The sequence below is a fragment of the Cucurbita pepo genome, chromosome LG07 (genome assembly GCF_002806865.2).
Source record: "Cucurbita pepo subsp. pepo cultivar mu-cu-16 chromosome LG07, ASM280686v2, whole genome shotgun sequence".
In the NCBI taxonomy this organism is placed as follows: domain Eukaryota; kingdom Viridiplantae; phylum Streptophyta; class Magnoliopsida; order Cucurbitales; family Cucurbitaceae; genus Cucurbita; species Cucurbita pepo.
Window position 1 is genome coordinate 7,024,589 of NC_036644.1, and position 24,197 is coordinate 7,048,785.

The 24,197-nt window shown below is 35.5% G+C and overlaps 2 protein-coding genes across 3 annotated transcripts; both read right to left on the reverse strand.

Annotated features, from left to right (window-relative positions):
• Positions 1–1,288: 1,288 nt before the first annotated feature.
• On the reverse strand, positions 1,289–20,301 carry LOC111798373 (probable inactive serine/threonine-protein kinase scy1). Of its 2 annotated transcripts, none has more exons than XM_023681467.1 (22): positions 20,030–20,301; positions 19,453–19,840; positions 17,599–17,697; positions 16,888–17,039; positions 14,196–14,268; positions 13,915–14,037; positions 13,038–13,146; positions 12,259–12,338; positions 11,406–11,487; positions 9,901–10,040; positions 9,718–9,828; positions 9,472–9,588; positions 8,739–8,828; positions 6,360–6,413; positions 5,750–5,824; positions 5,096–5,171; positions 4,846–4,945; positions 4,028–4,094; positions 3,492–3,562; positions 2,740–2,849; positions 1,902–2,162; positions 1,289–1,836 (listed from the first exon to the last, which is right to left on the reverse strand). In XM_023681467.1, exons 2-22 carry the CDS (start codon positions 19,576–19,578, stop codon positions 1,550–1,552), a joined length of 2,403 nt encoding a protein of 800 aa, XP_023537235.1. In that variant the 5' UTR covers positions 19,579–19,840; positions 20,030–20,301; the 3' UTR covers positions 1,289–1,549. The 2 variants fall into 2 exon arrangements, with proteins under 2 accessions (XP_023537235.1, XP_023537236.1); XM_023681468.1 differs by having other exon boundaries at positions 1,321–1,827.
• A 1,186-nt stretch (positions 20,302–21,487) lies between these two features.
• LOC111798374 (pentatricopeptide repeat-containing protein At3g56550) lies at positions 21,488–23,449 on the reverse strand. The gene has a single exon (XM_023681469.1). The coding sequence runs from the start codon at positions 23,303–23,305 to the stop codon at positions 21,599–21,601; it is 1,707 nt and encodes a 568-aa protein (XP_023537237.1). The 5' UTR covers positions 23,306–23,449; the 3' UTR covers positions 21,488–21,598.
• Between the last annotated feature and the right edge of the window lie 748 nt (positions 23,450–24,197).

Consider the following 24,197-nt stretch of genomic DNA (forward strand, 5'->3'; position numbering starts at 1 on the left):
ATAAGCAACAGTCGATAAATTTCTGTCATCTCTTATTTTATTTTATTTATTTATTTATTATAATAAATGTTTTCACTGCCCATATTCATTATTCCATGAATAAAAAAATAGGTAAAGATTGCTTTAAAAATGAATAAATAAATAAATAAATAAATGTATAAAGAAAGAGCGTCGTGATTCACGAAGCAAGACACATGACACATCACTTATGTTTAAAATATTAGACACGTGTCAAATCATTTAACAATAGTGAAAATATATGCTGATGTGGCAAAAATAAAATTTCTGATTTTTTTTTTATTGTGTTAAATCATATTTTTTTTTTTATAAAAAAATTACTTTTTTTTTTTTAAGAGTTTAAAAGCACTTAAATCAAGCAATAATTTAACTTTTGAAAATAAATTATATAAATTTAATTTTTAAATAGTTTTGAATTGGATCATTTAAATGACTCAAAGATATTATTAATAATAGGAGAGATTCCTTAAATCAAATTCTCGTTCATAAAAGAATCGAAAAAAAGAAAAAACGTGATAAATATTAAGGAGGTCAACAAGCATTTTTGAGATCGTGAGGATCGAGGGGCTTGATCCCTCACTATAAATTTTATTGATCCCGTGGTGTGAGTCATAAGATTTGGTTTTAAAGATGCATATCTTCTTTTAGGTTTCCAATGCAAAAATGATATATATATATATATATATATGATGATTTTGTTGAAAAAGATCGAATCCACGGTATTTATTTAACTCAAAATTGAGGGTGTGCAACCAAAAATCGAGCTTGAAATTGAAATTGCATCATGAGGATTACAAAAAAAAAAAAAAAAAAAAAAAAAAAAAAANAAAAAAAAAAAAAAAAAAAAAAAAAAAAACAAAAAACAAAAAAAATAGGGTTCTTTCTTATATTTATAATTATTATTGAAATTTTTTTCATTTTTATTATATCTATAATTACATGGATTATACCAATTTGCACAAATACCCGACAATTCCAGCTCATTAATACATAGAGCCCAATAATAATAATAATTACACGCTTGTCACACAGATTCACAATGAAAGCATCTTTTAGACCGATCTAATTGTTCGTATTAATTTTCTTTTTCAAACAGAAGAACCCTCAAATATTAAGACTCTCCGACTATTATTTTGGTCCTCATACTAATAACACTTCCGGATTGATATCGTTTCGACCTTCGGTTAAGTATTCATGCCTCGTGCTTACACATAAATCAAACATAATAAATTTTGTAATATGAGAAATACGAGAGTTGAACTATAGTTGAGACGAATCTAATTTCATTGCTTATTTGATCTATTTTGAGTATATATTTGTATGAAATGAAAGATTTATTACAATCTAATAAAAAGAATAATAAATTTATTACATCTTGAAAATGTCAAAATCATATTCCTTGAACAAGGAAAAAGAAAGCTATTGCATATCAAACTATGATGAAACAGCTCATGGAGGGGATTGACCAATTTGCAGGCAATTTGAATCTTGAAATCTTTTTTTTTTCTTTTTTGATTTGTACTATATGTAATCACATACCTGTCGACGATGTTCGGTTTATCCGTTGTGCGCCTAGTTTTGGAGCAGCGGGTTTGTTTCCTCTTCCCCCACCAGCTGACAATGGCTTAGCTCGAGTCGTTGGTGCGGGAGCGGCGATGGCAGCCCAAGGATCGTCGTCGTCAATAGTTGTGCTTGCTTTTACTTTCAATGATTTTGAACCAGTTCTTGGAGCAGGGGCAGCTATGGAACCCCACAGATTGTCGTCTTCTTTAGCTGGCCTGGGTGTACTTCTTGAACCCGAACTTGAATCTGAATGAACTGAAATAAGTTATTATTATGAAGTCGAGCTATGATCTAGAAAGCAAGAATGAAAATGGCATTACTTGGTCGTTTTGTTTGTGACACAATTTGAGATACAGGTCGTTTTTGAGCAGCCTGAATGTTGGCAAGAGCTGGAGACGGTTTAGACTCCTCGAGCGGTTCCAACTCGTCCCACCCATCCTTCTCATTTTCATCTTCATCATGAATTCCATTTTCAACTTCGCCCCAACCATCAGTCGATGTAGGGGATTCAGTTGCGTGTTGTTCAGTTAAATCGAAACTCGAGCTTACCCTTATAGGTGAGGTAGTTGGAGCGTTTTCAACTGAAAGCAAATAAAATCAACAAAAAATTTATTACAATTGTAACAGTCGAAGCCCACCGCTAGCAGATATTGTCCTCTTTGGGCTTTCCCCTACAAGTTTCCCCACAAGGCTTTAAAACGCGTATTTCAAAGTTACACAGCGGAACCGGTACTCATCCAGATACTCATCCTTGCTATGTTTTCCACAGCTAGCAGATATTGTCCTTTTTGGGCTTTCTCTTTCGAGATTCCCCTCAAGGTTTTTAAAACGCATCTGCTAGGGAGAGGTTTCCTAGCCCTTATAAAAGGGTGTTTCGTTCTCCTCCCAACCAACGTGGGATATTACAACAATACACCAATAAGTCTATATTATCATTATAAAGCACCATTCTATATTATCATTATAAAAAATATAAGAAAAACACCATTCTAAATGTCTTCAAAATAGATGTACGCCCTTTCTCATAGAGTTCAAAGAAATTACAAATATGAGAGGCATATCCATCACCAGCCACCATGAAAAAAACACTAGCATGGCTGAGGAATATGAAAGACGTATGCATAAATTCAAAGAAAAGTTTCAAGATATATAATGTACCTAATGTGGAATCAGAGCTTGTAGCAGCCAAAGGTGCATTAGAGCTTACAGGAGCGCTAGAACCATGCTCAGAGGGTTTTCCTTTTAGAGTTAAGGAGCTCATCGCCCATCTGCATACATATACGAGATCAGGGTGGATAATAGATTGGTGGGGTCAGATTTTGAGCAGAGATGACATATTTCGCGGTGTATCTATGGCCAATAAATTTGAAATTGCAAAAATCTGTGGCAACGAGAACATCGATCTACTTCAATAGTGTTACTAATTACCACTTCAGTGGTGTAAGGACCCAAGTCCACCGCTAGCAGATATTGTCCTCTTTGGGCATTCCCTTTCGGGCTTTCCCTCAAGGTTTTTAAAACACGTCTGCTAGGGAGAGGTTTCCACGCCCTTATAAAGTGTTTTCTAATCACAATAGGGAGAGGTTTCCACACCCTTATAAAGGGTGTTGCGTTCTCCTCCCCAACCGATGTGGTTGCGTTCTCCTTCCCAACCGATGTGGGATCTCACAGGTGGCGTATTATCCTAATCACAATAGGACAGTCAATATCAGTAAAAAGTGTTTTCTATGCATAACCAAAGGTTTTCAATAAATGACATATTAGATACAAGAAACTTTGAATAGAAAATCCAACAATAGCATAAAAACAAACCATAAAAGTGACTTGACCGTATGCTTTACACACCACATCAGAAATCCAGAGACAAATGATTATAATTATTTTCAATTGTAATATTCAAACGAACTCACCCGAGCAAACTAGCATTTCCTGGTAGAGACGGGATGTTCAAACCTAATGCAGCTGTATCTCCCGACATTTCCTAGAATAAACCATAGGAGACATGTCAACAAAACACATTCCATTATTAGAGAGTTGACCAGTATTTGACTAACACNTTTTCCTTTTCCAGGAATAGGCAAGCTATGTGTCACTGTATTCTGCTTAAATAGAAAACTTTAATTCTTGCATCTAATAATTACAAAGACAGAAAATGTACAGGAATTTGTGAGTGTGTGTGTGTGTGTGAGAGAGAGAGAGAGAGAGAGAATATATTTTGGGTTATAAGAAAACAAAAAACACTAGCTCTCTCACTGGTAGCAGCTCAACTGGTTTTCCATACATAATTGAGCAAATATATGAAAGCAAATGGTATCAGACTATCTATGAAGTTATTAGTATCAAACTATCTATGCCCAGGAATGTAAAATCCTAAGTAACAAGAAACGATAAAATACTTAACAAAGCAAAGATTTGAGGTCATGAGCTAAATGTGTATTTAACACACCTCATTGTTTTGCTTTAATATCTGTAAGAATTGATCAACTGCTTGAAAGGACTTCAATCGAACATCACTATCAACCAGAGAAGTACGAAATGAAAGATATTAATGAATATAGAAATGATGTAAAATGATAGATATTATGATTATAAGTCAATAACAAAATGAGACGATTTATTCCAGATACAAAGGAAAAAGAGGAAATTAACAAAATCCCCAATTTTGAGAAACAAGTAGAAATGGTCCACATGTACTAGTCCAATAATAAAATTTATTAGAAGAGCCATCTGTCTCTCATGTTCTCCACTACATAAGGTGTCAGCTATGCCGTGCTATATAATGTATAACAAGTCAGAAGGGTGAAAATATTTTCCAAAGAAATATAAAATCATCACTGAACTAGGAATGAAGGAAGTTATTTCAAGTAGTTGATTAACTTTTTTTCAACTCCTTTATGTTTATAGTTGTGTTTGGACATTTTAGTTCTTTATATTCTTTCTTTTCTCAAAATGAAGGCTCAGCTTTCGATATAAAAAAAATGAAAGAAAAAGAAAATAATTTATATAACACAAGAACATTGTTTCTAAATATCGCTATGCAAGCTCCTGATTCACCTCAAGCAATAAGTATATGATCTAACCAAGTTTGTGGCTTCTTAATGCAAAACACCGAATTATTCAAGAGTGTTGATAAAATCAACACAAGGCATGTAAAAAAGCAGGATATTTCAAGTGCATGGCGAGATGTGCATTATTATTTTTTTATTTTTTTGGTGGGGGTGGGAAGATAAAAATGTATTGAAAATGTTGAACATCATAACACACCTGTCAGGATCTACAGTAAGCACAATAATATTAGGAAGAATCCTAGTTGCAATCTCTGCACTGTCATAATATCCACTTGTAGCACATAATGCCATGATGCCTGTCATGATAACGTCATTTATTGGGCAGTCAACACTAAATCTCTGAGAAATTAAAGTATAATATGTAAGGAAGTCCTTTAATCGAGACACTTGGATGGACCTAATATGGCAAACAGAAAAGAGAATAAAAGGGGCTACAAATTTTATACCTGCACCACGGGCTGGAGAAAATGTATCACGCAGTGCACGGACAGTGAAAGCGTTAATTAAAACTCTCTTCCTTGTCTGCATTTAGATTTTAACTCAATCAGATTTTATTTCAATAGAAAAAAAAAAAAAAAAAAAAAAAAAATCGTTCACCACTGGATTACAACATCTGCAAAATGATGATACGACTATGAAGAGTGGATCAGTTGTACATTTAAAAAACAACTGGCAGCATTAAATAAAGCCCAAACCAGAATATCCCAAACTTTATGACCATGAATCCCAGTTTCTTATGATTAGAAAAAGCGAATGAAATGAATCTCTTAAGTCTTCCTGGATACCCAAAGCAAAGATGCTATTCCAGTAAAAGACTAATATACGTTTAAGTGTTAAAAAAAAAAAGATACAACATGAGCATTGTTGAAATATAGAAAAATCAAAATCATATCAAGATGATCATCAAATAACAAAGAACAAGAGGAAAAGTGATCCGAAATAAAGGACAAAGAGAGCATGCATTTTAAATACCAAGAAACACTAGTACTATTACCAAACATAGCTGTAAGAAAGAAAAATATCACTAAAAATTAAGTACATCAAGATTGTTGACTGATGGTTTTGAGTGAATCAGCAAGCAGCTTTACAGAGATACCCACCCCTTCATTCAAGTAACTTGCAATGTTCCCAAGTAATATGGTCGTATTTGTTCGGATTGCTGCTTCTTCATCAACCTGTAGGACTCAGAAATGTTGTCAGTAAATAATTTATTATTTTTGTAAGAAACAATTTCATTGATGTATGAAATTTATAAAACAAAAGGAAAGGAAGACCCCAAAACCTATATTTACTCAGAAACGTTCTCAGTTAATAATACAAAAGAATAACAATACTGGAGTGGTAGGAAAGTCAAACCTCCAACTCGGTTTATGTGTGCTGAGAGGAATCTAAGCCTATTTAATGGATTTAGTTATCCAGGAAATAAAAGAAGCATATTTTGTGTGTCCAAGCTTGTAAAGGTAGGACCTATTTTTTATGTTACAAACAGAATAGTATTCTGTCCCGTGAGGACAAGGATAAAGATAGAAAAGCTGTATAGGATATTCAGTTAGTTAGTGGTGTTTTGGCCAAGAGATTTATTTATATTTTCCATTTTAATGTAAAGGGTTCTTTGGGACTGCTCGTCAAGAAAAATAGATAGTTGCACATACACCAACCAGAATAGCGGAAGAAAAAAACAATTCTAGCAACAAATGGCTCAAGCAGTACCTGTAACTTTGAAAGGTACTTCAATAATGACCCGGAAATAGTCCGTTGAGAAAGCTGCCATACCAATTCAGATAATCTCAAAACTCCATAAATAACAAGAAATAAGACAATTATTGATTGAAACCATCATGAAGACATTAAAAAAGAAAGATAAGCCAAAATATTAACGCACATCCAACGATTCAAGATGACAGAAAAACAATAAGTGTCCTCAAGAAATACCCTGGCCTCAAATTTTCTGGATTCGGTGGCATATATTCTTCCCTACTTTTAGTAATTCAACTAGAATTCAGATAAGAACACAGGCGTCTTTCTTTAAGAAAACTTAGGAGCCATTTGGTATCTAATTATTAAGTTTTATGTTTTTGAAGAAAGCAGTACGTTTTCACTGTTTTGGCATTGGGCGGAGCAACTGACCTCCGTTAACTCATAACCTTCAACACACCTTACAACACCTCATGGGCATTCCAAGTGCATGCTATGGTAAACTCAGACCACTTTGTATAGGTGTAATTACATTTTAGATGGATGAAATGATGTGGGTGGACATGTTAGTTATTTTGCAATTAGAAGGTTGTAACCTAGCCATTAAAGGAACAATGGTTAGTAGGCCGTAACATTAGTTAGTTAAAAGCAAGCCATTAGAGGGTAAAATAGTTGGTTTCCGTAAGCTAGGTAGGTAATATAGATACTAGTTTCTATTAGTAAATGGTTCACAACTTGATTAAATAAAGATCCTCTCATCTGATCTAAACCGTAAGGGGAGAAGACGTGTCAGTTGGGAATTTGCCCATGAATTCCAGCATCAAATCTGATGTGAAGGTCGCAGTTGACAAACAGGTCAATATGCACCACCACATGGGCAAATGAGGACAACAGAAAATGAAAAACGACAAGCACAAAGCCATAGATTTTTTTTTTTTTTTTTTTTTTAAATCTTCAAACAAAAATCCATCATGTCCATTCTCGATAGTGTCTTCTAAGATGTTCCACAAAACCACCACATAAATCACCCATTTGCTTGAAGATCTCCAAGGACAATTTGTCGAATGGGAGGTTTTGCACCCTATCCATCCCCATATGATGGAATCTGGTCTCTATGGAAGGCCTCTGTGCTCCAAGGTTCAAATTTCACCTAATATGAACCCACCTTGTACTGGCCCTTAATATTGCACAAAATACATCCTTGTTACTTGTTTTCACATCTAGGAGAAATTTATTTGGTTGGAGTGGGCTAAGGGAGCCAAGATCAGTGGCCACGTGTTGCAAAGCTCTAACAATCTCATACGAGTCATCATGTAGGTGCTGCTGATAAAGAATGATTGCCCTTTCCAGATAAAATTTAGCAAAAATCAGACAAAGGAGTATTCTTTGATGGGAGTTCGGTCGCCAAAATTTATGGTGGGGTAGAGGTCTGAGGAATCTTCAAACAATGATTAGCCTTTAACGCCACCTTGTACAAACCTTTGGCATTAATGGGGGATGGTGGTGGTGGAGGGTTTTAAAAAAAGGTTTAAAACATCTTCCAACCAGATTTGACTTCGTCAATTGGTGGGATAATCTTATTTAAGTCTCAATTCACACCAGTTTGGCTATCTCAACACAATGCCCTTTACGATTGGGTACTTTTTCAACCGAAAGCACATATTCATCAATTTGGCTCTCTGCGGAGTACTTTAGGTTAAGGGGAAGTCGATGAGAGATATGAAACAAGAGATCAGCCAAGAGTGAGAGTCAAATTTTAGGGTAAGGGTGAAGGAACAGTCTCTCAATGATTCAATGATGTGAAGTCCTTGATTTCCATAGATGGAAAAAGCCTTACAATTGATTGAGAAGAACAAAGAGGAAGTGGGGTGTCATTGGTCTATGCTACCTGAAGATGGTCGAGCTCCACTGAGTCACATGGTTAGGTAACATGAGGTGGGGGAATTGGTGTAGGGTGAGAGAGACTTACGAAGAGGAAAGGCATGGTTGTTTGGCAGCAACTTTTATGGGCTATACTAGAAACTGAGAAGGTGGAGGTTTGGTCCCTTCTAAGGTTTAAAACCTCTCTTTAGGCCTCAGCGTACAAAGATTTTAGTAATTACCTTTTAGTTCTTACTTTGCTCAATTGAAGCCTCTTTTAATGTTAGTTTCACTCGTTCTCTTGTTTGTTCTTGTATTCTTTCATTGTTTCTTCATACAAGTGTGATTCCTAAAAAGAACGAGAAGCCTTGTTCCTAGTATAAAGACATCAGGTCCATGTGGCCATAGGTTGTTTCTTTTGTTTGATTGCTCATTTCTGAAGTCTCAAGTTCCTTACCGAAAGAAAAAAGAAATTATTATCATTTTAAAATATTATTGAGAAACATTAAGAACAGTAAAAAATGACATGCATACCTTGGGAGCCAAAACAAGCATGGATTTAAGAGTTAATTCACGAAGAAAAGCAGATGTGTCGTTGAACCCATTGGCAACATGAGGATAGACCTAAGTAAAACAAGGTGAGATTGTAAAAATGAAATATGCCATGCCATTAACATAACCAGCCAAACTCAGAAATATAAAATACAATATTTCCCTCCCTGCATCACATAAGCATCTAATCAACCCCCATTGAAGCATTCATAGTGTGAGAGCAGGTGCCCACCATCGTGTGTTATTCTATACATGTACGCATAGAGATACAAAGTAACGTGAAAATACGAAAGATATAAAAGAAGCAGATTTAATTTCATCCATGTCCGAAGGACTTGAAAAAGACTGATCTCTAATTGATTAAAATAAAAAGTAAAAAGTTCTTACGAAGCTCTTAGTAACAACTAACAATAGGTTGATAGGAAATTTCAACAACAATCGCATCCAAAATGTATAGGAAAACTATTCACCTTATAGTAAAAAACTCTTCTGCCTTCTGCTCATTCCTAGCAAATTTTCAGAAAAAGAGAGAGAAAGGATTGCATCCCTATACAGAATCTTAGTTTTGTTTTTGAAATCAAGCTCAAATGTAAATTAATATATTTTCAATTGGTAGTGGAAAAATCATCTAATACTCATCCAACATCATTTTCTCCTCAACAACATAAACTAGTTTCCTTATCTGTAGATGCAATAATTATCACTGATGTCATACCTGTTCATCAACCATTTGGGAAGACAATGATTCTCCAAATTGATCAATATGTTGTAAGAGTCCAGTTCTGATAGCTCGGTCATTGGAAGCAAATAATTTCACAATCGTAGGTAGAACCTGAACATCATAGAGGCCAAACCCGAGTCAACAAAAAAGTAAGGGACCAGAATCAAACTCATGACAGATAAAAGTAAAAGATCAACAAACAAAAACTTAAACGAAATAATAATTCAACTTTGGTTTAACCTTAGCATTGAACTCTTCAGTTGAAAGCCAAGAACCCATTTTTAACAGTGCGGTCAAGGCAGGGGCAGTAGCTGAACCAAATTCAAGGGCAGAAGCTAATAACGGAAGCAACTGTAAAATAACAAAAGAATGAGATACTTACGATGCACATCAAGAAAACAAATACTGTAGTTTGGAAGTCACCTTTTTCAGTACTATTTGACGAGGAAGTTGTTCAGCTAGAATTGGGAGCTTGCGGAAGAAGGTATCCTTCTCAACACTATCCTTTAGGCTAAGAATTTCCATGAAGTGTATAGTGTCGACCAACTTATTTTGAAAATATTCTATCATTCATAGATAGCAAATTAATCAATAAACGCAAGAGCAGAAAGTTAAAATGAAAGAAAAAAAAAATAGAAGATAGACTAATAAGAAATGTAAAAAGAAAAATGACTGAAAAGAAAATAACTTTCAAATGATGAGACACGAGTGCAATAAAATATACATGATATATAATTTTAAACCTAAATACAAAAAATAAACTGAAAAGTACAAGGAGAAGTGTGGGAGAGGCATGCATGATGATCTACTGATCAATTCTTTGTTATTTTGATTACCTGAACAACTTTGTAGTTGGAACTGGATGGCCATTTTAATAATTCATTTTGGCAGTTTTATAAGGAAAGGATGTTATTACTATATGTTCTTCTCGTAAGTTTCTAATAATGGAGAAATTCTTGTTTCTCTTTAATAAAAGGAGACAGAATCAGCCCCAAAGTTGGAGAGCTCTTCACAAGTTCTTAAGACTTTATTCTACTTTTACCATCCACTTATATTGGAAGGTTTGTGTTTAACCTTTCCCTGTGAATAAGGGGCCCATATTCTTGAGTACTTTCTCAGTTGTTGGCCCGAATTTTGGACCCTTTTTGGATGTTATATCTCTGTCTCATCCAGAAAAAACCATGACATATCATTTTAGATAACTATTAGGGATTTATTTGTACTTCTCTTTCAATAGTTCTCTCTTTTTCTTTTCTTTTTTCTTCTTTAAACAAATCATAAGTTCAGTTTATACACTAAGTGGTACAGTCTAGTGACATCTAAAAATAGCTACTAAAAAGACCTCAGATAAAAGTGTTCAGAAAGCATAGAGTATTTAACAGATGGAAAAGTAAATATGAAGTTTGAGAATAAGATATTTGGAAAGAAGATAATAATTGTATTAGATGTTGGAATGAGAAATATAAAAAGAAATTTTTATTTTTTATTTATTTATCATAAAAATCTAGTCTTTTTTAGAAATTAATTAATTGTATAAAATTAAATTAAATTTAACAACATTTTGCTTAATAAATTGCTTCAAAATAAATTTTAAAACACCTGATTAAATATTAAGAAATAAATTAAGTACTTGAGTTTTTTTAATACCAATTATGATTTAGGATGCTAATGTCCAATGCTACCATGGATTTTTTCAACCCCCTCCTTTTTTGATGCGTCACAAGCTTCCTAAAGAAAATTATTGAATAAATTTAAAGCATTTTTCATTTTTAAAAATAGAAAATGATATTTCTAACCTTTCTACAGCTCACATTCCCATAGGCCTTTAATATCCAAGTATTTACAAAACGATTTTAATTAGGCCATAATGATGCAAAGTGCATTCTGGTAATTCAAATATATAATTACATGTTAATAAGAAAGCTCACCACTGTTTTCTATAAGCTTGGATGTATTCAACCTGCGAGAAGGCATAGAGCTCAATAGCCGTTGATAATCTGGAAGTAAAGACTGGCAGACACATCCACGAATGAAATCAAATCACTCAAGATTCAGAAGCAATCAAGTAAGAGCAAATTAAAAAGTAAAATGAATTTGTATGCCACAAATCCCTCAATATTCAAAAGCAATCAAGTGAGATTGCAAGTTAAAAAGCAACATGAATTTGTATACCAAATAGAGCAGAGGACACAAAGACACATACTAGCAAAAACTGACTTGCTTTTGAAAGATCCCAATTAATGTTCCCGAGGAAGTAACATAAACATTCTAGAATCATAGGTGGTTATGTTTGATCATGAAAACCAAAACAATGCATAAGGAATTTTGTAATTACTGGTTGCATTTGATCTTGCTTCATTCGAGCCCTCGTCTTTACCTTGGCTCCTTTTGAGGGATGGGTTTATTTTTGTATGCCCCTTGCATTTTTTTCCATTTACTTTTCAACGAAACCTCAATTTTTATTAAAAAGACAATGTCGAAGTACAAGGGATTCAGTTATAGGTGTTAGAAGCAACCTTTCAACTCCCTAGATCATTCCATTACACATCTATTGAGGAAAGAGACTTCTTCATCAGCGTTTCCTCCTAAACAACATTGTTTTTCACCTTGCCAAAGTATTTTGGTGCACAGACATAGAATCGAAAGAGAGAAAACATGAGAACAAATTGTTTAAAGCTAAAGTATAGCATACAGTTGATTGTGAGGAATGAAAATCTTTGAGAAAAAAGAATAAGAGAAAAATCAACATCCCATGAGCATTTTTCAAATAAGAATAGAAACCTTGGGAATGGAAGCAGTATTTCGCAGCTCCTCTGTTTTGCCCAACTTTAAACCAGAAAAAAGTTCATAGATGAGACAACCTATCAACAAAAATAAAGTAACATTACTGCAAGTGAAAGTAAACGTATGATAACAATGTGAGAAGATATGTATGTATGATAATAGTGTCAAAATATCTTCTACATTTATCAGAACCACTACATTAGCCAATATTGTTTCCAATACCATTTCCCCTTTGCACAAGTTCATATAGATTTTTCCTGATACCAAAGGATTTAAATTTATAACTTCTATTGGTTACAACACCAGGAGTGCAAACTGATTGAGAAGCATCCATTATATTAGAATAGGAATCCAGGGAGCCGTCAGATTGCAAAATATTGAAACAAGAACGTGGTTAGCATGTAGGTATTATGCCATTGCCAGTACAAAAATTCAGTATTCTGAAGGAAATAAAAAACATATTCACAATATATTTTATTTGTTGACGTTCTGTTGCAGAGGATTGTGCTCATACTCAAGATGTCAATAATGAGAATCGAACACGCTCCCAAGCAGGAGATTTTTGTTCATACTCCTAATCAAAGTTTGCTAATTTGTTTGCAAATGTTAAATTTTCAAGCATCAAGGACTCTTCCCTTTAAATTGCATATATTGTCAATAACTAACAAAGCAAGAATTCCTACAAGGTTACTAAAGCACAACAGGATACTATAATTCCTTCATTGAAAAAAACCAATAAATAAGCAACCCAAACAGTAGGAATAACCAATACTTACCCAAGCCCCAAGAATCAACGGCCCATGGGGGGGATTTTCTAATAACAGACAAGTCAGACTTCACCAGTTCCATCGGTTTATATTGGGATCCAATGAGCCAGGCATATTGCTGAAGAAAATACCCAAGTTACCAACACAGAAATCCAAGATTGAATGCAATAAGAGGACCTAAAAGAAAGCAAAGGATGACTATCTTTATCTGTTGCAAGTGCCACAATGAAAGATTTCCTAGCTTTAAATTGTTAGGACTGGTACGCCTAGAGTTAAATTCCTCACTTTTAGTTGGTCTAGTAGAGAGAGAGCCCTTTGATATTTAATCTTTGTTTCACTTCCAAATATTCTAGGCGGAATTTTTTCTGTAATCTGCTTTTACATCAACAGTACGGGGAACATCTTACCCTCTTAACATATTATTATAATTGTTGTACCTTCTGTACAAACAATAGCTTTTTGGTTACGAATTAAAGAGAAAATCTAAAATAAACCCCTTGTACATTCCTACGTAATCGAAAGCCAAAAGGCAGAACAAAGACACAAGATGTCAATAATGGCCATCGATTCATGCCACATCTATTTTGATGGAGAAAGCATCCATTACCGATTGACTAGGGTACAGTGTCAATTAAACAGACTTCAGTTTTGAGACTGAGACCTCAGTAGCATTCAATTTGACAGTCCACCATTTATATTATAAAATATCATCTACTAAAAGTCAATGTTCAGTTCTTTAAAACATCTCACAACTAAGGAGGCTTTCAGTATTAATTTTCACCTTTTGCTTCTTAATTCCAGCTCATAAACATAACATGGGGAACACAATAGAAAAGATAAGGAAACATCCACGCACAAAACTCCAAACTTCAAGAGATACTATTACCAGCATTTGCCCACTGGAAGATTCATTGTTCCCGTCAAACTCAGAAAGCACGTCAAAAGCATGGAGCTTCCAATCCAAGGTTGGAGTTACAACTACACTGGCTAAGCAAACATTACCATGAACCTGTTGGAGATTTAGCTAGTTAAAAAGTTGAAACTTGAAAGGGAGCAGGGGAGGCAGACTGGGGCAGGGCCAATTCAAATGTGAGAATGAAGAGATGGTTTGACCAAATAGAATATTAGCATAATTAATATCCAGATGCAAAATATCAAAATACTTACAAGTTTACAGTCATTGTTTAAGAAGCTCACAGCTTTAGCTATCTGATGCAGACCCCAAGCATAATACTCATCCCTGCCAGTAACGGATGTATTCCGGAGGAAGAATGAGTTTGTCAGGAATGTTTTTGTTTTTGTTTTGTTTAGAAAAGAACAAATTTTAATTGATTGAATAAAAAAAATACACTGAGTCAACAAAAAAAAAAACTCAATCCAGAATCGAGAAAATAGGCGAAAGCTGAAATCATTCATGGTTGCCGATATCGAGACACTATATCTTGATGACATTCATAAACCTTATGCAGCTGGTCTAATGATGGTTAGTCCTCATGATAAGATAAATAACAGTATGATTTCTCACTACTTCAGTGAAGNTTATTAGGTCTCTTCTTCCAAGATTCAAATTGTATAGGCAATGGTGGCTTAGTTGCATAACAATTACTAGAAAAATATACAACCCAAAACTTGGAACTAACAAAACAACCAACCAAAGAACAGCTGGAGAATTCCATCCCTACCAGACCTTATACGAACTGCAATGAAGCCAAATATGGATAATCTTCAATGTGGAACTTGAAAAATACCATAGTCCAAAGTACTAATCAAACCATTTCTCGATAAAACTGCTGTGATGAGAGCCCATGGAAGAAGAAAACTAACAGACGGCTTCAAACCCATCATTAATATACTTGAAGACTATTTTGCAGCAACATCAAACACAAAAACTGAAAAAGATAGACTATCTCCTAAGAAGTATGGATATGAACACAGAACAGACATGACATGTTCCTAAAAGCATTTGAACGGACTTTGAGAGACAAATTTATTAAAAAACAAATGTACACTTTTGGTCCTTAAGGTCTGACTTCGATTGCATTTGGGTCTATAAGGTTTCAAACTCAACATTTTGTTATACGAAACAATTTCATTGATGTATTAAGTATACACAAAAAAATAATAATAATAATAAATAAAAGAATAAAAGAAAGACCCCAATTTAAAGGAGTTACAATAAACTTCTCCAATTGGAAAAAAGAAAGAAAAGTTATAGGAATGAAAGAGAGAATTCAATATACAACAAGATAGAGCAGGGTAAAGAACATTATCAAAGAAGTTCACATAGGCCCTTTCCTCGTTTCCAAACTCGACATATTTACCACTGGGGTTTGGGATGATCTCCATTCTAGTCTCATCGTCAACATTTTTGGTCATTGCCGTAAACTTTTAGTTATGTAGGGTTGACTGGGCATTTATTACTCCTTTACGTGGTGACATCGCCACCTCTAATGCATACTCCAAGGTAAGCATGAGCAATGCGAGAACCTTCATTTTTGGATTTCAACAAGGACGATGGTGCTTTCAAAGATTCTTATTCTAAAGCCTTTGACATATTATTTTAGGACTGGGACAAAAAGTCTCTTCCACCCTCCAAATCGCATCATTTCTTAAAGAATATGGTCTTTGTTTTGTCTTCGCTGAGGTTTTGATGTTTTGGTTCGTCTTTCATGTTTTTCAGCCCTGATTGGTTGGTTGCCTGATTAATCTTTTCAGCATTGGTTAAAGTTTATGATCTCTTGGCTCTCAATTGATTGCAGTCTGCAAAGGTTCCCATGTGTTTTGCTGACAATTTCGCTCTTGTTATGTTTCAAGGCTTTTTACTTTTCTTGTGTTTTTCAAGTTTTCAGGGTTGGTTCGAGCCTCCAAGATTCTTGCTACCTTGTTTGAGCCACCTAGTATTTTTGAAATTGACACATTGTGTCATGTCGTATCCATATTCATGCTTCTTAGGCTGTGAGGATATATTTATATATATAATGTTTAGCTGGCTTAAAAATAATACACAAATTGTCCAATCAGCCCAACATAACCAAAATTTACAACAGTGAGCAAAAATGCTAACGGGAAAAACTAAAATTGAGATTATCACAAGCTTCAAGGGGAAGAATATTGAATTTGAAGCCACAATCGCTCAAATGTAACCTAAGTCAAAACTCAAGAACTAAAAGTGTATCTTTCCTTTATTAAAATTTTAAAAATATATTGTTCAATACATTGAATAATTTTTATGTTATCATGATTGATATTAAATAAGTTCACATTTTAAATTCAGAACAATGTCAATGACTAAAATATACCACACTTGCATTTACAAAAAGTGAAAGCCAATACCATATTCCAAATATGAAATCTTGTAGCATAAGAGTTTTGAATCTAGATAGCAGCAGTATCAAGATGAAAAGTTTGCTACTGGTAAAAATCTATATTATGGCTATCAAGCTCAAAATTTTACATTATTAAAATAGTAGTGGAGATTTCCTTGAAGGAAGACAGTTTGTGCCATAAGTGATTTCCAGCAAATATAATAAGATTTTCAATCCTCCAATAGAAATTTTCAGAGGGCTCCTTGAGCAAGAGTTGGGCAATCTTATTTTGATGATAAATAGACAAATATGTTCCACAAACGATGCATTTCATAACATGAAAAATACCTTGTCGTTGTCACATTTTGAACTTCTTAAAGATCAATAACTAGCATTCATTTCCAAGGCATAAAACTACTAAAGGCAGATCATTTTAGAAGCTCAAAACAAAAATTTTTACCCCTTCTGAAAAATGAATGACAAAACAGAACAAAAAAACATGTTAACCGAATGTAAAAACCAAAATTGGATATTGCTGGTTGGATTGCTTATACCTTTGGGTACCTTCTAGACCCAACTCCTTGATCTTTTCAGACAATGGCATAACAGGTTCTGTAACAATATAAATTGTAATCTTGGAAGCAGAACCATCAATAGTTTCAGCCTCAGTACTGTGAAGAAAGGATAAAATATTTGGATGCCTAACCTGAATAAAATTGCAGATTTTGACTATTAATGTCGATATCATTCTGTCGACGTTTCTTTAAAAAGTCACATGTTAGATTCTATGGATGAACCAAGAGAAATTATCAATCCCTAGTATAAATGAAGAGGAAAATGAAGTAAAACTAGGAACATAACACGTAAGTTGAAGCAGACAGAGGGAAGTAGATTGCTTGTTATTGAAAATTACTTTTTCGCCCATACAACTGAGACTCAACCACACACATGACATTTTTGGTATAACATTACATTATTAATGAGCAAAGTTGCAACAATATCACCAACTGTTTAAAAAGAAGGATCAAAATCCACAAAAATAGAGTTTATATAGCACAAAAGCCATCCAAATTATAAATAGACACAAAATAATCTCATTTGTGTTAATTGGGCTCCTCTTGAGGGTGGATCTTTTTGTAGCCCCCTTGTATTATTTCATTTGATCTCAATGAAAGCTTGGTTTTTTAGTAAAAGAAAAAAGAAAAAAAGGAAAAAAAAACTCATTTGTATGCACTAGATCCATAACAATAGGCATTGCAGCTTACAGTTCGTAGCCGCTTCACACCGTTGCGACCTGCAGCCAAATGTCCATCTTGTGCATCACTACCTGATAGAGAAAATATAGATACTGGAGACCCATCATCCTGAAAGTGAAACCAATCTTACATCAACTTCACTTTAAATGTAAATTTCATAAGATTATAAAGATGACATAAAATATACATATAAGCTGCAAACCGCTTGACAAGGAAAATGTCCAAAATACACCTCAAATAGGAGTTTTAAATTGAACAAAAATGCAATTGGTTAGACCAACAAAATTCGAAAATAGATTCAAATATCATCTCTACAGATGTCATCTAAACCAGCTAGCAAACGATCTCTAATATGCATAGGATGAATAACCCTTGGATAGGAGAATATGAGAATACAGCAAGCCTCTTTTTGGACAAAAAAAATCATATAAAAAGAATCATTACAAGAAAAAATGATGAAAAATCCTCTAACTAAAAAAAATCTCCATTCAGCATAAATGGAAGCAAATGTAAGTACAAATCTAAAATTTTAACCCTCTTTGACCACCACAAAGTGAAAAATAGCACTTTATCCCAAAGACTCAAAGATCTTCCCATCCTGATGTCTGTCTTTAGAAAAAAGAATGAGTTTGTTCCCTTCAACCTTTTTATTATGAATCCTCCACAGGATTTCTCATTGAAACTCCGCAAAAAAATCCCAGCTCCAGATCCTAACAAAAGCAAGTATACAGTTCCAGGCTGCTATTGGCTCACATCAGACTAAACAGCAAACATGATTGGAGATTGCCATGCACAAGGAAGACATGGCAGGATTTTAGGGAAACCAAGAATAAATAATTTTCTATCAACTTCAAAAGCTGTTCTGACATCACCCTTTCCTTATTGCTCCAAATGTTTTACCAACCAGGCTGCAATATCTAAAGAAAAAGCAATGTAAGAATCTGGGATGTTTTCATTTTTACATCGCCAATTGTGTGGAAGGATTCATATATCTTGATTCTTTCATTGCAGACACACTCCTCTTTGGCTGATTGTCATTAGCTTCTCCTTCTTAATTTCACGAATCTAAAAAAATTGTTACTCTATGAAGAAAAAGAATAGCAGATGACCAGTTAAAATAAAACACTTATATCCTAAAACCACTACTTTTGAAAGCCTCCGCGTTGTTACAAAAATATGAGAACCTCATATAACCATTTCCATAAGAATTCATTATCCCACCTCCTTCCTAGAACTCAAAGATACAGTTCTACTACAACCAATAGAACAAATCCTATTCAAATAAAGTCGTACCCATAACCCACGCTGGGATCTGGTAAGTCACTATTTTACTAAGACTGTCTTATTTAAATTTTTCTTATATAGGAACTATATAAAGGGCATTTCATAATTAACTAACGTGTTTAAGATTCCAAAGAAAAGGGAAGAACAAGAAGAGTTTGGCAACATCATGCAAGGCAAGTTAATGTACAGCCAGATTTACATTTCATTTCCTTTTAAGCGTATGAACCTCAGCTAGCATGGTTTCATTTCAACGTAGAAGAATTTTGATAGTTCATTTCGCTACCTCGTAACGCACAAGCTGGAAAGGTTGAGCAATGAAAACCAAAACACAAGAAAACTCAAATTTGTCAAATGTAAACCAATGCAAATTCATCCCATAAATAGGCTACCACACACCAGCGACCTGAACAGTTAGAAGCCAACTATGAAAAGGATGGACAATTCCCCAATACAAGAACAAGCCTCGTCAATTCCAAAATTCAGTACGAATCATTTAGCATTGAACAAACAACAATTCAGCAATCCGGAATGCCAAAGTTAAATCATGTTCATGTCCAAGCGACCACTTAAAAAACATACCTTGGAGGTGCCGCGAAAATGAGTCCAGGAGCCCCAAGCTGATGGGTACGGATCGCCAATGTTGTAGGGCAGATCTTTGAGTCCAGACCCAGATCCACCCACCACTCCCTTTAAGAACTTAAACATCTTCGATTCTCTTCTTTCACCTCCTCCTCCTCCTTCAACAAATCGAAAGAAGAGGGAACCTTGCCTGATTAAAAATTATACAGCTCCCTAAATGGGTAAATTTCAATAGCAATTATGGGGTCGAAATGCATTCACTGGTCCAATAGCGCCACGTGATTTCCAACTCCCGCTTCGTCACTCTCCTCGAATCACACTCAACGTTCCTCCAATCAGACACGAATTTCATTAAACCCTGATCGAATCTGGACCTCCCTATTTCCTCCTGCGACAGAATCACACCCAACTATAATCTCACCAAATACAAAAGAAAAAAAAAAGGGAAGAAAGAAAGAGAACGAGAGAAGAACAGCTCCATCACAGATACTTCTCCCATTTCCAATCGTCTTTCAACTCATAATTAAAAAAATGGCATAGAAACGAACAAAACAAAATTATGATTAAATTCACTAACCAAACGCGATTGGCACCACTTCCGCCCGTCTCCGTGGCGCTCCCCTCCCTGTGCTGAATTTTCAGGAACTGCCAAAAGAGTTTCTCCCTCAGAGCTTCGAAAGTGCTGAATTTCGAAACGAATCGAGAGGGAAAGAATTAGAGATGCAGAGGAAGAAGAACTTGAAACGAGCGAATCGATCTGAAGTCCGACGTCGGATCGGGCATGGAAGATGAAGATTGGAGGAGCGGTAAGATTGGCCAAACTGGACGTTAGGAGAATGTTTTTTAATACCCGCTATTTATTCCCACTAAAATTATTAAGCATTTTATTTTTTTTTATTTTTTTATTTTTATTTTATTTTCATCTAAACATTTAAATTTTTAATCCATTTTTTAACCTATGATTCTACAATACCTTATCGAATGTGTTTTTTTATTTCATGTTAGCTCGTCCAAGAGCATCCTGGTCTGTTGTAGACGTTCTCGATTGAAGAGATTCAAACTCTCAACGACACAGGTCATTTAAATAAAATAAATACTTTATTATCAGTTATAAATATTTGTATGCAATGTCTATTTACTTCATTTTCGAAGTTTTTCGAGTATATTTTGCTATTGATATGTTTTGTTTCTTTTGTTCCATAAACATTAATGTTAGACGTAAAAAGAACGTTGAGATGATTATTAAAACATTTTCTAACGTTTGTTAAAAAAAATTAAAATAACCTAAATTTTCACACTTTCACAAACTCATTGCCAGTTCTCGTTATTCTTTCATCTTCTTCATCATTGAACGTTCATTGACCTTCGTTGCCCATCCTTGTTCTTGCTCCTCTATCTTTATCGTTGTCTCGCAGATTGTGACATATAGCATAAACAAAATTGAAAGTTTAGGAACTCATTAGAAAATTTTGAAACTTCATAGACCATATAGACACAAACTTCAAAGATCACTATAACGGCCCAGACTATCGCTAGCAGATATTATCCTCTTTGGGCTTTCCCTTCCGAACTTCCCCTCACGGCTTTAAAACGCGTCTACTAGGGAAGGTTTTCACACTCTTATAAAGGGTGTTTTGTTCTCCTCCCCAACCAATGTGGGACATCACAATCCACCCCCCTTCAGGGCCAGCGTTCTCGTTAGCACTCGTTCCTTTCTCTAATCGACGTGGGACTCTACCAAATCCACCCTCTTTGGGGCCAGCGTCCTTATTGGCACACCGCCTCGTGCTTACCCCCTTCGAGGAACAGCGAGAAAGCTGGCACATCATTCGGTGTCTGGCTTTTCGGGCTTCCCCTCAAAGCTTTAAAACGTGTTTGTCAGAGGAAGGTTTCCACACCCTTATAAAGGGTGTTTTGTTCTCCTCCTCAACCAACGTGGGACATCACAATCCCGATTATGATATAACCAATTTAATTCAAACCTGTAAAGCGTCCTCGTTGTGGTAAGTTTGTGCTTGCTATGCAGTCTTCATGGTGATTAAGAACACCATATCTATTTCCAAGAACGCCCAAGTAATTACATAAACTCATCATGCAGCAGCAGGTTTGTGAATGGTTGCAGAACTGGAAGTACATTGTTCACTTTTCACCAGTAGTCATTGCAAGAACATTGGCCACCCTTGAAATGGTGGAACCGAACCCGATCTCGAACGATTATTTCTCTGTCGAACGCCACCGAGACAGCCTTCATGAACGAATGACAATCTCTGCAAACTCTAAGGTTTTTAACGATACGTATCGGTGTCCCATCTGCAGTTCTTGCCAATCCAAATGCAATGGCAAGTTTCTCACTATGATATGTAGAGGAAGTCTTCAAAGTCTCTGCATCTCTTACATATCCAAACAAGGAAGCTTGATGAAGAACTTCCCTCAACTTTTCATAAACTTCAATGGAATCACGATGGGACTTGTCATCAACCACAAATTTATGAACTTGTTCCCCAATTTCAATCCAACTCCAACCTGGGCTAGTCTTTATCCCTTGGCTCTTGATCGTTTTTCTCATACTCGCAACACCAGCTGTATCGTTCACTCCGGCATAGATCGTAGCCAGCAATATACAATCCCCTGCATTTGTAGCTCCAAGCTCAGAGAGATTGTTCATGGCAATTTCTCCTACACCCACATTTTTATGGATTTTGCAAGAGCCAAGTAAGATTCGCCACAAAACCGGATCATTCGGTGATGAATTCTGTATAGTTTCAAGTGCCTTTTCGAGCTTCCCAGCTCGACCGTATAAATCCACGAGGCATCCGTAGTGTTTAACCTCAGGTCTTAGCCTAAACTTGGAGCTCATCAAATTGAAATATTTAACACCTTCTTGAACTAAGCCTTGATGACTACATCCACAAAGTAAACCCAAAAACGTGATGGAGTTCGGTTGCATTCTTGCTTCTAACATCCGTTCGAAGCAAAATATAGCTTCAGTCCCTCGACCGTGTACTCCGTACCCAACAATCATTGAGTTCCAAGTGAATATGTCCTTCCTATGCATTCTATCAAAGATAAAAATGGCTTGATCTAAACTACCACATTTAGCATACATATCTATCAACGCATTTCCAACATAAAGACTCTCTACAAGACCCTTTTCACGAGCAAATCTATGCATCTGAACCCCAATATTCAAGGCTCCAAGATGAGCACATGAAGAAATCAACCCAACAAGGGTAAACCCATCTACATCCACATTTTCACTTCTCATCTGATTGTACACTTGCAATGCCTCCCCGTGCAAACCCTGTTGGGAAAAGCACGAAATCATAGCATTCCAAGCAACCAAGTCTCTCACAGGCATTTCGTCGAACACCTGTTGGGCAATACAAACGGACCCCATTGCAGCATAGCATTTGACAAGATTGGTACAAATAATAACATCCCCATCATAACCACAGCGGATTATAGTGCCATGAATTTCTTTACACTTACGCTCAGCCTTGAGTCTTTCACATGCTTTGAGCACAAATGAGAAAGTGAATGTATCAGGGGAAGAGAAAGAGGCACAAACCATTTGATTGTAATAAACAACGGCGTCAATGGGAGATGAACTCTGCGCAAAGCCTCTGATGATGGAGTTCCAGGCTTCGGTTTGTAGGCACTCCATTTGATGGAAGAGAAGCTGGGCATAAGCAAGGGAACCTGAAACGGAGATGGCACAGAAGTTCAAAAGCTTGTTGTTAATGGCGACGTGATGGCGGAGGCCGCTAACAAGAACATGGGCGTGGATCTTTCGAAGCTTGTTGAGGCTGTTGCAGCCTTGCAAGAGAGTGATAATGGCTTTCTCCTTTGACATTTCCAAGTTTTCTTCTCATGAACGAATGATTACATTGATTCAAGCATACAATTCGGTGTATGATGAACACCCATGAATTTTCAACCTCAAATGAAATATGACTATATTTCGAACTCTGATGATTAACATTTTGTTTAGGTCAGCGCGAACCCACCTCACTATTTCCGTATTTGTTTGATTCAACGTCGACACAACAGGTGAACGTCGAGATCGATTGCAATTTTTCAATGGTATAGGTAGTAACTTTCATTTCTTCAGGTCATTCTTAGTCATCCGAGCTTCAAAATTGCTTTTACTTGGATGTGGTCTCAGTTCATTCATGTATCCTTGCTTTACTCGGGTATCACATGGCCACCAACTTTCACTTTGGTTTGTTCACATCTTGTTGTGAGAGGTATCGCTATGATATGTAACGACTCATGCCCAAGATCTGGATCAAGATTCGAAATCTTAATTCAACACCCGATGGCCTCGACATTTCCTCGTGACATGATCACATTACCTACTCTTTGCTTATTAAGAGTGAAGACTTATCCCCACAGACCAACATGGTTTGCCCTCACTCACGTGCATTCTAGAAAAATTCTTAGGAGGTTACCGAACATAAAATTGCTTCAAGTAAAGCTCGTTTAATTATGGAATTCTTATGATTGAGCCACTGAAAAGAAAGATGCACATTGTTAGTATATGCAGTAACTTTCTTTTACTTTTAAGTCTTTCTCAGTCATCATATCCTCAAGATCACTCTCATTCAAACGTGGTATTGGTTCATTCATGTATCTCTCATTTGCTCGAGTGTTGTAGATACTCATGCAATCCAATGATCTTCCCTTGTGATTCTCTCGTACAAATATAACTTGGGCATGGGTTGATTGTGGATACAAAATCAAAG